General features: G+C 38.5%; 1 protein-coding gene across 9 annotated transcripts in view; it reads left to right on the top strand.

The window, feature by feature from the left end:
• Nucleotides 1–17968, top strand: part of HECW2 (HECT, C2 and WW domain containing E3 ubiquitin protein ligase 2) — a 434057-nt gene that overhangs the window by 319109 nt on the left and 96980 nt on the right. For all 9 annotated transcript variants that reach the window (XM_057550882.1, XM_057550884.1, XM_057550885.1 and 6 more), the window contains one exon: nucleotides 1043–1228. In XM_057550882.1, coding sequence (XP_057406865.1) covers nucleotides 1043–1228 — 186 coding nt within the window. The remainder of the gene's footprint in view (nucleotides 1–1042; nucleotides 1229–17968) is intronic.

Here is a 17968-nt window from a genome sequence, read left to right as displayed (position 1 = left end):
GGTGTCCCTGGGACACTAAAGATAAGAGGAATCCAAAGCCCTTTGAATCTACGTGAGAAGAATAGCATTCCAGGAGCGATCATTCACGGTTGGTCAATTTCATGAATATCACATTCCCTCTGATGACTTAAGGAAATAGCTCTATACAGTTACTCCTTTTCTACTGCTTGGCACATGGTATTGTGCATTGAATATTTGTTGCCTGACTCATATGCAGACAGCCCATGGTCCTTTTTTGGACTCTTCTTTAAGTATCATGAGATACTTTTACAAAACAATCACTTTTCTGTATGTGCTGGTATAATGGAGTTTTATTAACTGTGTATTTCAATCATGTAAATTTAGCGATATATATGTATATATGTCTGTGTGTGTGTGTACACACAGGAAAAAGAGAGGGAGAAAGAAAAAAAAAATACTGAGTTATACAGTCCAGGTAGTTCTGCCTGCCATTCCATTTACTGAGATTATGCCTCCAAGCAGGAGTGAGATGAAAAACTCCAGTCTACTCTGGTCTCAGCTGAATATGACTCTCAGTGAGAACAACTCAGCCCATTGCATGTACTTCTAATATTCAAATACATGGCCAAGCATTTTTTCATACGACTTGGCTCCTAAATGTTACGCCAGCTGCTTCATTGGCACTCACCCAAAGAGCCAATGATCTGTTCCTGTGCTGGAGGAAACACTGGCTGTATTGGGGCTCACTGTGAGGTGGTATGTTTATCTCCAGCATGGTGTGATTTCGAGTGTGTGGGTTTTGCCTAAAACCAACTTTAGGATCTTACATCACCTGTAAAATGAGACTCGACGGCATTCTTTTTCCTTAGAAAACTAGAATCATTAGTGCAGACTCCCTGATTTTCTGTAGTCTATTTTATTTTGAGCAAAATTATTTTGCTTTGTCTGCTGTTTCCATGTGTGGGTCTAGAGTTACATTGAAGCCTGTATACCATCCAAAGATTAAATATGCCCATGGGAGTATATATGTTACTTTTGCATGTCCCAAAGCAGATTAACATTGTTTTTCCATCCTCTCCAGAGTGCCTACCGCATGTTTACAAACAACACGTGTTTGAAGCACATGATCACCAAAGTCCGGCGGGACACCCACCACTTTGAACGCTACCAGCATAACCGGGACCTTGTGGGATTCCTCAACATGTTTGCAAACAAACAACTGGAGCTGCCGAGGGGCTGGGAAATGAAACACGATCATCAGGGCAAGGTAACTTGCGGGAGTTGCCATGGGGAAGCCTCCGTGTGACTGTGGGCTGCTTGTGGCTTTGGCACTGGGCCCTACCCTTCAAGTGAGGGCTGAAAGCCCTGCGTGACCTGGTTCAAGGGAAACCTGGACAAGCAGGTTGTTTGATACCATAAACCATTGCTACACTCTTCTGAAGTAGTGTATGCGGTGGATGGCTGTGAGGGCACTTGTTGGGCAAAACACTCACTTCCCCTGGATTTTCTTTGAATTGTAATCTCTCACCATTTTCTACTGATTAGAGAAAAGGTTTCTTAGGCAACAACACTTCCTTCTCCTAGCTATACAGCTTGTGTTGTGGGTAGTTGAATACAAGTTGCGGCAGTGTTTGGAGAAGGTGGCTAGGAGGTTGCTAAGCTACAGCGCGAGGTGTGTCTGTGACACTGTCAGGGTTTGGGCCTCAGTCTTGTTGATTCAGAACCCTGGTTTTGTTAGCACATTAAACAAGATTCACAGATTGATGAATTTATGATGAGAAATACATAACTCTCACACAGGCCGGGTCACCACATCCATACTTCCTTCTTCGACGGATGAAACAGAAAGCTGGCTTGTAATCAGGAGGTTGTTATATAAGTAAGAAATCAGAATGAGAAAGTTAGTAATTCTTATAAGGTGTTTCTCAGCTAAGATTTTATTTATTAACTCTCGTTCAGCACCTACTATGAGCCATGAACTGTTTAAGCCCTTTGTATGTTTAAGCTCTTCTCAACAACTCCGTAAGGCAGTACTGTTATTATTATTGCTATTTACATATAAAGGGTCCCAGGTCCAGAATGGTTCAGTGACTTGCCCAGTGTCACAGAGGTGAGCAGTGTCTGAGGTGGGCTGTAACCCAGACAGTCTGGTTCAAGGGTCCATGCTCTTAACCACCACATTATGCTCTCCAAGTACTGAGTAACCAACCTCAGTTTCCCTATCTATAAAAAGGCTTGAAATATGTGACTTGTAGGGTGGGGAGGATTAAATTGACAAGATATTTACAATAGCTATGCTTGACTTTTTCATTCAACAAATATTTATTGAGCACCTTTGCAAAACAGATAAGCCAACGAATCCATGGAACTGCCATTCTGATGGAAAGAGATGGGCAATGGGCAGATAAGTAAATACATAGCATGCCAAGAGCTGATTAAAGCTATGATTTAAAAGAAAGCAGGAGACGGGGTCTAGAGAAAGGCAGGAGTGGAGGGTTATTTTATACAGGGTGGCTGCGGAAGGCCTCACAGATAAGGCTCTACATGCACACAGACTTGAACGAGGTGAGAGGTAAACCATATCAGGGAAGAGCATTCAAGGCGAATGGTATGTGGAAAGTGCTCAATAAATGCCGTTCTCCCCCAAAGTACCCTCTGGCAATAATACCACAGTAGCATCTTACTCATCCTGAACTCAGCTTCCAACAATCTTATTTAAGAACTTATAAGCAGTCAAATTAGATACTACAAAGTACATGTATGTATTTTAATGCATGGGAGGAACCCCTCATACTTTCATTGAAACTATTGACTTGATTTCTGTAAACTTTTTTTTAGTAAACCTCTAATTCCCAGCCTAGAGAAGATTAGAAGTGGCAAGCATGAAGTAGAATAGATGAAAGAGAATGGATTTGTGATTAGGTCCCTGGACCACAGATAGAATGGCGTTGTATCAGAGTCAGGTGGGCATGGCAGGGAAGCCTTTCCAGGACACTAGGAACTGCAAGCAGGGACACAGCACTTCCTGTGCTCTCTCCTTCCAGAGGAGGATGTCGCTTTGCTGGTGCTGAGTATGGGTCAACAGCCTGAGAGCCCAGTGTTTGTAAACATTCTACTAAATGAAAAGGCACAGGTGGTCCAAGAAAGGACTTTGGAAAATATTGATGGTATTATACCTGCATATAAAAGAGCATTAGCAGACGAAGAATTCAGCTCTGTTCTCAACTCTGACAATATTTTACCTGGTGTCATGAGGAGCTATACTCATTAGAGAACCATAGGTCCAGGGAAACCCAAGTTGAGATAACACTGCATGTATTTCTGCTCTATATAGAGACTTAACTTGCTAAGTCATTTTGTATCCTTAGCTAAAGGGAATCGGGAACTTATCATGCAGACACGGAAGGGGAGGTTCCTTTCTTGCCAGTCACAACTTGCCAGACACGATTCAGGAGAGAACTTCTTATTAATAACACCTGAACCTCGAGAAAAGTTAAACTTAGGATACTATTTAAGATGAGTTACGATGTATTCTTAAGAACAAATTCTGTCTCATAGCTTTTATAAAGTTTCGATAGTTAAACAGAGGTAAACGTTATCTCGGCTGTGTGGGTTAACATAACCATCCATCTTTCCCTGAGGGTTTGGATTCATTTGGGGTTTCAGCCTGAAGTTGTAGGTATTGTAAAGAGCCCTGGATGTGGGCTGGTAGATAGCTGACCTCACAGTCTGTTGGTGGCTTTGCATTTGAATGCTGTGTGGCATGAAAGATGTGGAAGGACCCCTGGCCTTGTGGACAAAATGGATTATCAGACAGGCCTGAAAGATTATCACTTTAGCCTGATTCCTCTACTTTGTGCATTTGGACTTTAATAAGGTTTTTAGCTAAGCTGGGTACCTTAGTGAAAGCAGATATATCTCCCTGTGCTTCTCCCCTATCCTTCCTGTACAAATGATTGGCTTCCAATGAACTAAAATAGCTTAAAAGAACATTTGGGAAAGGCTCTTGCCATGTCTGTATTTGGCTGTGCTGCTTTTGACTGTACTTTAAAAGTCATGGCTCCCATCCTCCAGGCAGTTAATAGGTTTTCTTCCAGCCTGAAATTTTAGCTCCCCTGTTTAATGAATAGCTTTACCTCTAGAACATTTAAAGGGAGTAAACTTTTTGCCCCATTTAATATAACATCGAAAGCTATTAAATACTATGAGTTTTTTTTTTCCCCACATTGATGACTGATTTCTAGAATTGACATGGAATAGGATGGCCAAATCCTCACCTGCATGAAAAGAAATGGTTCTTAAGAGGAACGTTGTCAAACTTAGCTGCTCAGGTTTATGAAATTTGGCTCCACGTTGTCTTCTCAAGTGCAACATCTTCCTTTTGTGTTTTCATTTGTTTTGCCATTCAACACACTTCTGAATGCCTACTATGTACATGCCACTGTGATAACAATGATACAAGCTAACAGTGTAGCATTATGTAGTATGTAGCATTGGCTGTGTGCTACACATGTTATAAGCACTTAGATTAATTCCTTCCATACTCATAGCAGCCTTGTACATAACTGCTATTTTTATCCATATTTTCTAGAAGAGTAAACTGAAGCATAGCATGGCAAATTGACCAAGGTCCTATAATTAGTATGTGATAGAATTGGATTTGACTCAAGACGTCCAGCTCCAAAGTCTGTGCTTTTACCCTGCCTCTCACCAGTGAGGAGGGTGAATGCATATCTTCTAGCAATTACAGTGAAGGTAGTAAAAGGTGCTCTGGGAGCCTGTGGTAGGGTCTCCTACCATAGTTGAGGGGGTGGGAGCTTTTAGACACATCATCGAAGGGCAGCATATTGGGTGGATTGCTCTTGGCTCTCCAGGCATAAGCGACTCCCCATAGAGTCTCCCTTGCACTGTTTCATGACAGCTATCCCCATCTGTCTCATGGTATAGTTGTTAACTTATTTTATCTTCCCAAGCAGATGATCCCCTTCTTGAGAGTTCTCCTGTTTATTGTTTAATTACCCCCTCTTCAACCCCAGTGCCATTCATATAGAAGATTCTCAAAACAAGTTTGATGAATGAATGAAACTTGTCACCTGTAGATTCCTGGTTATTCAGTGATGTCTGCTTTGGACAAATGAGGAAGCTTCCAGGCTCTCTCTTCATTGCCACTCCCTCCTCCTCCTGTGCTCTCACCAGAAGTAGCTCCTAAGATTCGCCTGATTTGACCTCTCTTAATGCATATGTTGTCTTGGATTTTTCATATTACATGTTTGAACAAAGTAGTGATTATGCTTGTACCACACTTTAGCTGTCTTCAGTTTTGTAAGAGACTTTTTTTTTCTAATTACTTAAGGCCAAAGGTTTAAATTGGGTGAGATTTCACAGGAGTCTAGATTTGATATGCTTTTTTTTTTTTTTTGAGAGTTCTAGAGTGAAAAATGTCCTTGACTTACATAAAAGAAGTAAAATATATTTTTTTAATTGACTATTAGTTAAAGAGTAAGAACAGAATATCAGGCCTTAGTAGGTAGGATGAGGATAATGGTGATAATGACAATGACAATGGTGATAATGATGATACCTGCATTTATTAAGCTTATACCATGTGCCAGGCACTGTACTAGGTACTTTTTCATGAATTATCTTATTTAGACCTCATGGAAGTTTATGAGGTGGGTGTTATTATTATTATCTACATTTTATTGAAATTTAGAGATGTTAAATAATGTGTGTATTAGCAAGCAAGTGAGGAATTCAGGATTCTAACTCTAGGAGTATGACTCTTAACTGCTACACTCTATTGGGAGAGATTGTCTTTGGAAATGAGAGATATTTTATCATTCCAAGGAAGAAGAGTTCCAATCCAGGTACTGGGTTTACTGGTATCCTTCAAGGCTGAGTCATACATATAGGTTTTGATTAGATCATAGGTAGTTTACTAGAGGACACCTCACCAGAAACACATACATGACTTCATGCTTAAATACCGTAGAGTCCTTATGCTAGGGACGCATAGAATAATGGAAAGGAATGAAATTCACATATATTGATGACTTATTAGATGCCAGGTTCTATGATAGGATATTATATTAGCTCATTTAACTTTCACAGTAATCCTATGGAATAGGTTTTGCTATAGATGAAGAAACCAATGCTCAAAGAGGTTAAGTGTGCAAGTAAACTCTTGTATACAGATCCATGTCTTTCTGTATCCAAATCCTGTAATAATTTTCCTGTGCAAGGTTAGTCTAGACCTCACTGGCCACTAGCCATCTAACTGACTTGGGATGCATCATTTAAATTTCCTAGGTCTGACTTTCTTTATCTCTACAAATGAATAGGTTGATCATCATTTGATGTGTTTATTGGTCATTTGTATATCTTCTTTGGAAAAATGTTTATACAAAGAGTTGCCACATGATCCAGCAATTCCACAGTTAGGTATATACCCAAGAGAAATGAAAATGTGCTTCCAAACAAAAACTTGTACACAAATGTTCACAGTAGCATTGTTCAAAATAGCCAGAGGGTAGAAACAACCCAAATGTCTGTCAACTGATAAATGAATAAATGAATGTGGTAGATCCGTACAGTGGAATACTGTTTAACAATACAAAGGAATGAAATACTGATACAGTATGGTAAACCTTGAAAATATTTGCTAAGTAAAAGAAACTGGTCACAAAATATCACATATTATACTATTCCATTTATATGAAATGTCCAGAATATGCAAATCTATAGAGATAGAAAGTAGATTGGTGGTTTCCTTGGGTTGGAGATGGGATGGGGAGTGAATGCTAATAGGTATGTGGTTTCTTTTGGAGGAGAGAATGTTCTAAAATTATATTATGGTGATAGTTGCACAATCCTGTATATATACTAAAAACAGTGGATTATATACTTTAAATGGGTGAATTGTACAGTGTCTGAGTTATATCTCAGTAAAGCTGTTTAAAAAATTAATAGGTTGAATTAAAGGAAGACTGAGTTTCCCTTTTTACCTCCTAGATTTTATAGATCTTTGATTCTTCAGTCTTAAAGATTAGATGATACAGTTCCAAACTGGGTTTGACATCAAATATGTAATGCTTTTCTTTCTACTTTTAATTACATTTGGAAAGGTATCTTGTTCAGAATTCCACACTACATTTTAATCAGTATTTTGTTCCATTACTTGATTTCCTTAATCATTTTGATTCTGGGAATTAACCCACATTTTATTTAATGCAGGATAGTCCTCATGAGACTGTGATCAACATCTACGTGTACATATTTGTTGTACCTAAGGTCTAGGATTTTCAACTAACATACAGGACACATTTTGACTTGCCTTATTTGAAACAAAACATATAAGCAAAGAAAGTAGGCCAATAGAGAAAGAAAATCTCTTCTTACTTCTTACTGCAGTAATTCTTAAACTTTTGTGCACTCTCAGGACTGTGAAAATCAAGGGTAATTTGGGATCTGAGTTACATTGTTGATATAAACTTTTTATATTTATGCAAGAAATATGCATCAGTAGCATTAAAATGTGACTTGGTTAAAATGCTTCTGGTTCTTGGCTGGGTTTGATCATTAGTATGTGCTCATGGGGATAATATATCTGGTAGACGAATATGAGTTTTAATAAGGAAAACCAAATGTTACTTAACCTAGGAGTGTTTTTTCTTTCTTCATTTTTTAAAATTCTTTCCTCCTTTGCTCCTTTCTTTCTTCTTTCTTCCCTCCGTCCCTCCCTCCCTTCCTTCCTTCTCATTTTTAATTTGGAGGATTTGAGGAAATTATGCTGCTGTGGATGAGGATTCCTGGATCCATCGCTGTCTTTCTGATCTAACTTCTACAAACCTCAGTTTTCTCTAAAATGAGGGCTAGTAACCTGTCCTGTCCAGCTCCTGGGGCTGTGGTTGGCATCAACTTAGATAGTCATGGGATTGCAAATGGAAGAAAAACAATTAGGATTATAATTAAACAATTTCTTCAGTAATTGACTTATTATTACCTATAGTGTAGAAGATAAAAGCAGTACAATTACAAGACTCTAGAGGTTTATGACTTAGTTTGGGGAAAGCAAAATATGGATTATTCAAACACTTACAAAATAAAATGGACCATACAGCACACTAAGCCAGGAATGCTACTCACTTGGTTATTCCTACCCAGCTCTCCAAAATCTTGATGTGAATGGCTAGGTAGAAGCAAGAATCTACAGTAAGTAGAACAATAACTAAAGAGTTTCATCAGTTTAGACTTTTATAAAAATGATAAAGATTTGTTATTGATGGTTATATCCTTACTCTAATGGGAAATACACAATGACATATAAAAGACACACTGAAGAATTAGTGTCAGTGTTCCATTCCTCCTCTCAACAAACAGCTGATCTCCCTTAACTGAGGTGGTCCAACAGAATAGTTTTGTCACAACAGGGTTCATTTTGTTGTTCTTGTTCTTTTTGTCCATGTTGTTCTTGACCACTGCACGGTAGTCTGCCCTCGAATGTTTCCTTCTGCCTGAAACCTGTATAACAACCCAGAGCATTTTCTGTGTCTCTGCTATGAGTGCTCTGTTTATTGTGGTCTCTCTGGTAGATTTGTTCTCTTGCTAGATTAGTGGTCTTCTACTCTGGTGGTTACAATCTCCATAAGCTATGGTCATGAACATAGTGTTTTAAAAACATCCTTAGCCAAATAAGTAACTTTCTTTTTAGAACTGGAACTGAAATCAGATCCACACATTTGCACAGAATCATGCACTTCCTGTGTAAAGCCACTAAGCACCCCTTGCCCAGACCACTTTACCCCTAATGCCTCTTATTTGGATTATAAAAGAACAGAACGTGCATCATGCATTAGTATAGGTACAGAAAGACTTATTTCTGGCATGGGATACCTGGAGAGTTTTCATAGTAAAGTTTGTATTTGAACTGAACCCTGAATGACGAGTAGGATTTTGATAAAATTAGATTGTGGAGAAGAGAAAATTTGGAATGGGAAAGGAAGGAAAACACCCAAAGTAAAGACGTGGAAAAAGGAATACACTGGGTGGGTATGTTTGGTTCCTTTGAAGAAGTAATGGGTCTCCTTTGCTGTGCAAAAGCTTTTAAGTTTCATTAGGTCCCATTTGTTTATTTTTGTTTTTATTTCCATTTCTCTAGGAGGTGGGTCAAAAAGGATCTTGCTGTGATTTTTGTCATAGAGTGTTCTGCCTGTGTTTTCCTCTAAGAGTTTTATAATGTCTGGCCTTACATTTAGGTCTTTAATCCATTTTGAGTTTATTTTTGTGTATGGTGAAACTTAAAAGCTTTTGCACAACAAAGGAAACCATAAACAAGACAAAAAGACAACCCTCAGAATGGGAGAAAATATTTGCAAATGAAGCAACTGACAAAGGATTAATCTCCAAAATTTACAAGCAGCTCATGCAGCTCAATATCAAAAAAACAAACAACCCAATCCAAAAATGGGCAGAAAACCTAAATAGACATTTCTCCAAAGAATATATACAGATTGCCAACAAACATATGAAAGGATGCTCAACATTACTAATCATTAGAGAAATGCAAATCAAAACTACAATGAGGTATCACCTCACAGCAGTCAGAATGGCCATCATCAAAAAATCTACAAATAATAAATGTTGGAGAGGGTGTGGAGAAAAGGGAACCCTCTTGCACTGTTGGTGGGAATGTAAATTGATACAGCCACTATGGAGAACAGTATGGAGGTTCCTTAAAAAACTAAAAATAGAACTACCATATGACCCAGCAATCCCACTACTGGGCATATACCCTGAGAAAACCATAATTCAAAAAGCGTCATGTACCACAGTATTCATTGCAGCTCTGTTTACAATAGCCAGGATATGGAAGCAACCTAAGTGTTCATTGACAGATGAATGGATAAAGAAGATGTGGCACATATATACAATGGAATATTACTCAGCCATAAAAAGAAACGAAATTGAGTTATTTGTAGTGAGGTGGATGGACCTAGAGTCTGTCATACAGAGTGAAGTAAGTCCGAAAGAGAAAAACAAATACCGTATGCTGACACATATATATGGAATCTAAAAAAAAAAAAAAAATGGTTCTGAAGAACCTAGGGGCAGGACAGGTATAAAGATGCAGACGTAGAGAATGGACTTGAGGATACGGGGAGGGGGAAGGGGGAAGGGTAAGCTGGGACGAAGTGAGAGAGTGGCATGGACATATATACACTACCAAATGTAAAATAGATAGCTAGTGGGAAGCAGCCGCGTAGCACAGGGAGATCAGCTCAGTGCTTTGTGACCACCTAGAGGGGTGGGATAGGGAGGGTGGGAGGGAGACACAAGAGGGAGGAGATATGGGGATATATGTATATGTATAGCTGATTCACTTTGTTATGCAGCAGAAACTAACACACCATTGTAAAGCAATTATACTCCAATAAAGATGTATAAAAAAACAAAACAAAACAAAAAAGGATTTCCCTGGTGGTGCAGTGGTTAAGAATCTGCCTGCCAATGCAGGGGATACGGGTTCAAGCCCTGGTCCGGGAAGATCCCACATGCCATGGAGCAACTAAGCCTGTGTGCCACAACTACTGAGCCTGCACTCTAGAGCCCACGAGTCACAACTACTGAGCCTGCGTGCCACAACTACTGAAGCCCGCATGCCTAGAGTCTGTGCTCCACAACAAGAGAAGCCACCGCAATGAGAAGCCCGCACACCGCAACTAAGAGTAGCACCCGCTCGCCACAACTAGAGAAAGCCCGTGCACAGCAACGAAGACCGAATGCAGCCAAAAAAAGAAATAAATAAAATTAAGAAAAAAAAAAAGGAAGTAATGGGAACATTTTGAGAGACCCTGCATTAGATATATATACACACACACACACACACACACAGGAGAGCTGATGGTGTAAGAGCCGATCCAAAACCCAGCAGGCTTGAGACCCAAGTAAATGCCAATGTCCCAACTCAGTCAGGCCAAGGCAATTCCCTCTTACTCAGCCTTTTGACCTTCAATTGATTGGATGCGGCCCACCCACATTAGGGAGGGTGATCTGCTTAACTCAGTCTACTGATTGAAAGGTGAATCTCATCCAGAAACACACTCACAGACACATCGGAATAATGTTTGGCCAAATGTCTGGGCACCCAGTGGCCCAGTTAAGTTGACACATAAAATTAACAATCACAGACTGGTATCAATGGAGTAAAATCAGTGGAAGCACCACTACAGAGGGTTAAGGATAACAGAATGATACAAAATGACATGGACAATTAGAAAAATATTGCAAAGCTAGATATTTCTTATTAATAAGTTAATATAATGGACTTACCATTTGGTTTAATTTTTAAGAAAAGTGTTTATTTTTGACTCCCCTTTCAGATGTTAAATATGGAATAACTTTTTTCCTGCCTCTTTGTTTCGTACTCTCAAACAGTATTAACACTGGGTGCTTTCCCCAGATCATTCTACTTGAGCCTAAACTGAAACTTTGAACTTTAAAAGTGATATAAACATCATGGGCTCTTTAAATGAAAATGTAAAATGGTAACCATCTCCTTATTTAAAGTGAAATGTCTTTTCCCATAGTTTCTTGTGTTTTTCCCTACAAAAAACACTAGCTATAATATCACCCAGCTAAATTGACATCCATCTCTAAAGCCAAGCTTGTAGTAACTCTAGGGGTTTGTGACTTTGGATGTCAGACTGGGGATTTGAGTATCAGTATGGTCCAAATATTCAACTTCGATGACCATGGCAAGTAGGAGTTATGGTTATGAGGATAGATTTTTTAGAAGAGAACAAATATTTGTACAGTGAAAGTTACCACAGTCAGAGCCTACTTGAGGATTCTCATTTTACCAGATGCTAATAGCTTATGTGGCTGTAGAAGTTGCCCCAGTGATGACACAGACTTTGGTTTCAATCCCACATGAAGCTGATGGCCACAGTTGATTGGGTCAGGTTCATCTTAATGAGTAAAATGCAACTTAATATTTGGAGGTTTCAAGTGAATCCCAAAAGTCTCTTAGCAGAATAAGTTCTACACTTTGAAAGATATATTTTTCATTCACTAGGGCACAATATTTGTTATTTTTGTGACACGTCTTTTTAATTGCTTTGAAACAACTAGTACCTCTTTGTGTTGGTTGTCTGTTTTAATCACCTCCACTTACACAGCAATCCAGGTAGAGATGAAATTAAACTCTAAATTTATAAATAACACATAGTTTTTAGAGTATCTCTTGCTTATTTTTCAGGGGGTACGGTCTTGTTAGACCAAAAAGTAACCCACACATAGAGGCAGAGGTGAAGAATCCTTCTAGGTCAGTATACCTTTCAGAATGAGAGACTAAAGCAGAGGTTGGTTTTGTGAATGTATTTTTGAGTAAAATGCTAAACTCATGGAATATTGAAGGAATTGCCCAAGTATCAAGATGGCCTTTGCCTTTTATCTTTAAACAGTTGTCCTCTGACCAGCACTGAATCTTTTAAAAAAATGTAGAGTACTATTTTAAAATTTCATGGCAATGCCCTTCTGTTCTACCTAAAATGTGCTGATTTGGTTAACTCCATCCTTGGTCTTCTGCAGTGACGTGCTGATAAATGCTTAGCAACCAGATCCCCAGGGGCGGTGGGGAGGAGGGCTGATCTGTAACATTTGCCACTTTCCATGGTGTAAATTCTCCCACCATAGCCAATTTCAGGCTGCCAGCATCATCGTCAACCAGCTTGAGAATTCCTTGAGATTCCACCATCAGCTCCTGTAAGCTGGTCCAAGCCATCCCCAGCATGTCACTGTCTCCCCTATATTATACTTCTAACACCTAAATACCACTACTCCCAATACATAAAATACCACTTCCCCCCCACCTTAGCTAACATTTTACATCTGAAGTTTTGGGGATGTTTTACTTATCCACAGTGCCATGTGTCCCTGTTTTCTCTCCTAGCAACTGTAGATCTCTGATCACAGCAGTTTAACAAAATAACCTTCTTTAACTTCTTTGTTATTGATAGATGTCATGAGATATTTGGGACCACTCACTCCTTCAGATGAACCAAATGTTAGAAAATGTTAGCATGACTATTTTTTTAGTTATAATAAACTTTACTATTCAGTGCTTTTCATCTCCAGTATTGGTAACGGAGTTCTGTCTGGGATATAATGTAGAGAAAATAATAGCATGTTTATTCCTTATAATTGGGGAAATACTAGAGAGGGGACCAGGAGCTGAGATTTATATTTCGGAAGGGAGAGAATGCGTGAGTAAATTACAATCTTAATAAAAATTAAAGTAGATTACAGTGAACTTTTTGAGCATTTTAGGACTTTATAGAGTTGAGAAACTAGAAGTTAGAACAGATTCAATATGCAGTGCTGCTCTTTTAAATTATTGTTCTTTCATTGTTTCCATAGCTCTTTAGAGAAAGAAAGAAGATCTGATGATGTCTTTCTGTAGCATTAGTTACAAGTGCTTTTTGTTTTATTTTGTTTACACGGTCTTTTCATACGGATTCCTGGTTTGGCAAAATGTTAAGTGGAAACAATTCCAAACTTCTGTAACTTAGATTTGTTGAGCCTGAGGTTGGTATTTCTTCACAAATACTGATGGCTTTTTCTTTTCTTAAAATAATAGAAGCTTAAAAAAAAGAATTGTGTAAAGAGAGAAGTGTATTTTGTTTGGCCTCACGAAAATACCACTTGGCTCCATCCAGCCCATACTTTCTGACTCTGATCATGCCCTGAAGCAGCAAAAGGGTAGAAATTTTTAAAATGAGATTTGAATTTGGGTATTTGCATTCCTTTCAGTTTTTGATTATATAGTTAGCCCTAGTTGGTCCAGCACTGGGAAGCTTGAGTGAACTTCCTTAATGAAACTTAACAGTAGGGAATCTGTGTTGTTCAAAATTTGCTTTGCTAGTGGCTAATCTGCAAAAGACTCCTTTTCTGATACAATTGCTTTTTTTAATGTGGTCTGCCTTCTCAACATACTGTTTATTCAGACAGTATTTATTGATACACGGTAGACAATTTCATAAATAAAGGCAGGCTATTCAAGAATGGTGACATAAAAAGTGACCCAAATTAAATTTTTTTTTAAAAGGAATAGGTCAGCTTCATTACTGGCTTGAACTAGTTAGGACATCCTATGGGAAAGTGATCCACTTTTGTGACATAATCGATTTGTGCATCACAAATAGAAATGGCAAGCCTAAAATTTGCACAGTATTTTTTCTATGCTTCGATCTTTGTTTTAAAGTAGAATACATCTTCCACAACTCAGTTGTGACCTCAGTCATCTCCTTTACGTGGATGTAGCAAAGCACCAAGGAAGCCTGCCCAGGGTCACACAGGGAGTGGAGCAGAGCCAAAGCACATGCCAAGGAATTGCCTCTTGGTGCTGCCCTTGGCCAGCGCTAAGTGTGCTAGCTGCGTGGTTTTGATAGTGGTCTTAATTGAGACTTTTCCCCCCAAGTGCTTGGCAGACTTAAAAAGCACATGTAAACAGTATACACATTCCATTTACTCTGAAACTGAGCTCCTTGTGGAATACAAATGAGCACCTATGCTCCACCCACAGCCCAGCCTCCAGCAGGAGAGCCGTGCACATTGTGCAGAGGATGCACAGTTTGCTGTCCAGTGTCAGTAGCAACCTTTTCAGCACGGAAACAGTGGTGAGACCCAGCGCTCTGAGTGACAGTTATTGTCGGCCTAATTCAATAAATACTTCAATACTTTTCTAAAATCAAGTACTATGTGAGGGGAGTGGGAAGAACATCAAAAGGAAAAATAGGAGGCAGAAAGAATGGAAGAAAAAGAGGAGAACTATGAAAAGGAGAGGGAGGGGAAAGAGGCACTGCTCACTGGGCTTTGAAGTCAGAAAGATGGATTCAAATCTCAGCTTTATACTTTCCCAACTCCACATTTCACTTAAATCTTGGACTGTTACCCAGCTGTATTAAAGGTGAACAATAATGAGAAATCATTATTTATGAAATAATGAAAATCCTTATTTATAATGGTGGTGGCCGGCTTATGCGTTCTTCTTTGCTGACTTCAGTGCATTAATTAGGATTTGGTTTGGCTGCATTGTGACAGAGACCTATACAAAGTTTACTATACAAGATTTTATTCTGTCACATAAAGAAGTTCAGAGATAGGCAGTCTAGGGCTCTTAAGGTGGTTTCTTAAGTTGTAAGAGCCTTGGCTCCTTACGGCTTTTTACTCAGCCGTCCCTCATCTTCAGGGTTTGTTATGGCTGCTGGGGTTCGGCAATTACATCTTTGTTTCAGGGAGCAGAATGGATGAAGTACAGAAGGAGGGCTTTACCTTGTAAAAATCTCCTTGGAAAGGAGTTTTCCAGAAGCATCATGTGACCCTCTGTTTACATCTCATTGACCAGAACTTAATCTAGGCCATACGTACCTACAAGGAGCCTGGGAAATGTGGGTTCACTGGTTCTCCTCTTTTTTTTTTTTTTTTTTGAGCTTTGTTTATGGGCTGCAGGGAGAAACACTGTAATCCTTAGAAAAATGTCTCGGAAGTTAATACTGTTATTATTAGTAATAATAATATTAACTCACATTTAAGTGGTCTCAGGTACTATGTTCAAAAATTTATATGAACCATCTCATTTTATCTTCCTTTGATGTAGGCGTTATTATACCTATTTAACAGAAAGGAAATTGTAGTTTGAAAAAGTTAAGTAGTTTGCCCAATGTTATGTCACTAGTAAGTGGTAGAGCTAGAGCTCAGACCCAGGCTTGTCTTTTTCTAGATCCCAAGCATTTAATCACTACTTTGTCTCGGACTTCTCAAGTTTTAACTTGATAGTTTATCCATGTCCACATGAGGTGTTTTAAAACCTTTTATCCTATTTGTGGTATTATAGTCTTCGGCTCTCCACACTTTTCACCCAACACACACACACACACACACACACACACACACACACACTTCTCTCATGTATTTTGCTCAAATCTTTCAGTATTTCTATGCTTACATAAAAGAATGTGACGTTTAATACTTGGTTAGTTCATTGTCAGTTGTCTTCCTGTATTTTGGTCAGGAGTCTGCTATTCGAGTTTTGGGCAGTTTATTTACTGAGCACTGTCTTTCTCCCAGATGCAGCCCTAAAAGCTACTGGGGAGAACAGGGTGAGTAAGAAAGAGTCCCTACCCTGAAGGCATTTACAGTATAATTTTTTATAGAATGGATTTTAGACAAGCCTCTTAAGTCAGATTATACTATGACACTCCATGTAAATCACAACTGACCTAGATGTACACACCCATTAGTCCTTATAATTACAAGTGATTCATTGTTACCTCTAAATGACCACCTGTTCCTTCAAAACATTCCTAAGAAATTAGGTAGAGTAAATAGGCAATTCTATTTTCATACTCTCTGTATTTTCCCCTTAAACGACATGGCTCATATTATTGTTGTAGTAATAAGAGCTTAATCTTAATATACATAAAGAGAATATTAAATTGACTATAATACCTATTATGTTGAAATGTGTATTTAAAAAAATGAATTTCTATTTTATGACATTTTAAATAGTGGCAGAAATAATATACGTACAAGTGTATTAGAAGCTCAAATCAAACGGGGACTAGTGTCACATTTGAGACCAGAGCCTGCCAATACAAGCCTGTGTAGGGTTTATTGTTGGTGTACGTTTTTACAAGATCAGAGAAGAAAGATATTCCACCTGATAGGTTATGGAAAAGGGAGCATTACCCAGGGATGTGAGGTTGATGACTCCGTCCTACAAGACTTCCATTTAATCCAGTCTTTGTACCTGGAAATCGGATATTGAGAGAAGGGACAGACAAGGATTCTTGTTCTGGCCATTTCCCTGTTTTGTTCCTAGTGCACTTTCTGCTTAAAGTTATTTTTTTTTTAAAGAAGTCATTTTCCCCCTATTTGGGAGCTACTTACAAATTATTTTGCCCTATTTCCTGATTATCTACAGAAACATTTTGTTTCATAATGGAAAGGTGAATTTTTAATCAGCATAAATATACCATCTGCCCCTGGGATTTGCCTAGATGCATTCATTCCTAGTCTTTAAGGTACTTTGTTAACAGAGCTCCATCAGTTCTTTTTTGCTTAGATTATTTGGCATATATCATGTGTCCTGACATTTATCGGTAATGAGTCTCCAGGCTCTCCTAAGAGTCCTTTTTATCTTGACCTAATTAACTTTATCTGATCATGGAAAACTTACATTTTCTAATTATCCTTGAGATAATGGGCTTCATTATTGCCTTGAATGAATTTTACATTGCAAACTTAACACCATTTTGTTCCTAATGATAATGAAAAATAACACTTGCATCGAGTTTTAGAATTAAACAAACAAACAGAATTTTTAAAGGCCTTTCTACATTACATGCAATCCTTACTGCAAAACTGAGGGAAATGGTTTATGCTCATTCGTGGTATCATGTCACAAGGGATTCTGCAGTAAACATGACAGACATAGTTTCCTCCTTCCTATCACTTTATGGAGGAGAAATGTTTATTATGAATGAAGGAGGCATGTTTTTATAAGAAATCTATAGCCCAGAGAACTTAAGTGTCTTGCCCTGAGTCATTGTATGTGATAGAATTTGTCTGGGTGTATGATCAATGACCAAACTGGAAAGGAAGTAAGAAGGAGATTGTAAAGAGTCTTGGAAAACTGACCAAAGGGTCAGAATGTTTTTTCTATAGATAACAGGTAGCCATTAGAGGCTTTGGATTGGAGTGGAAATGTAGTCAAAGCTTTTAGAAAAAAAAATTCTGATAGTGAGGTACCATTCAGGGAATAAGGTTATAGAGATGTGGAACAACTGAGAAACTACTAATAATTGTATGTTTAAGAGAAAGCCCTGAAATAATGGAATGAATGATAGTCAGGCTGGGATGGGACAAATAGAGGAGACACTATAATGAGAAAATGGGGGAGGACTTGGTAGCTGATTACATAGAAGGAAAAGGGAAGTCAATGATATTT

The sequence above is a fragment of the Balaenoptera acutorostrata genome, chromosome 8 (genome assembly GCF_949987535.1).
Source record: "Balaenoptera acutorostrata chromosome 8, mBalAcu1.1, whole genome shotgun sequence".
Classification (NCBI taxonomy): domain Eukaryota; kingdom Metazoa; phylum Chordata; class Mammalia; order Artiodactyla; family Balaenopteridae; genus Balaenoptera; species Balaenoptera acutorostrata.
This window is presented reverse-complemented; position numbering and strand designations above follow the sequence as displayed.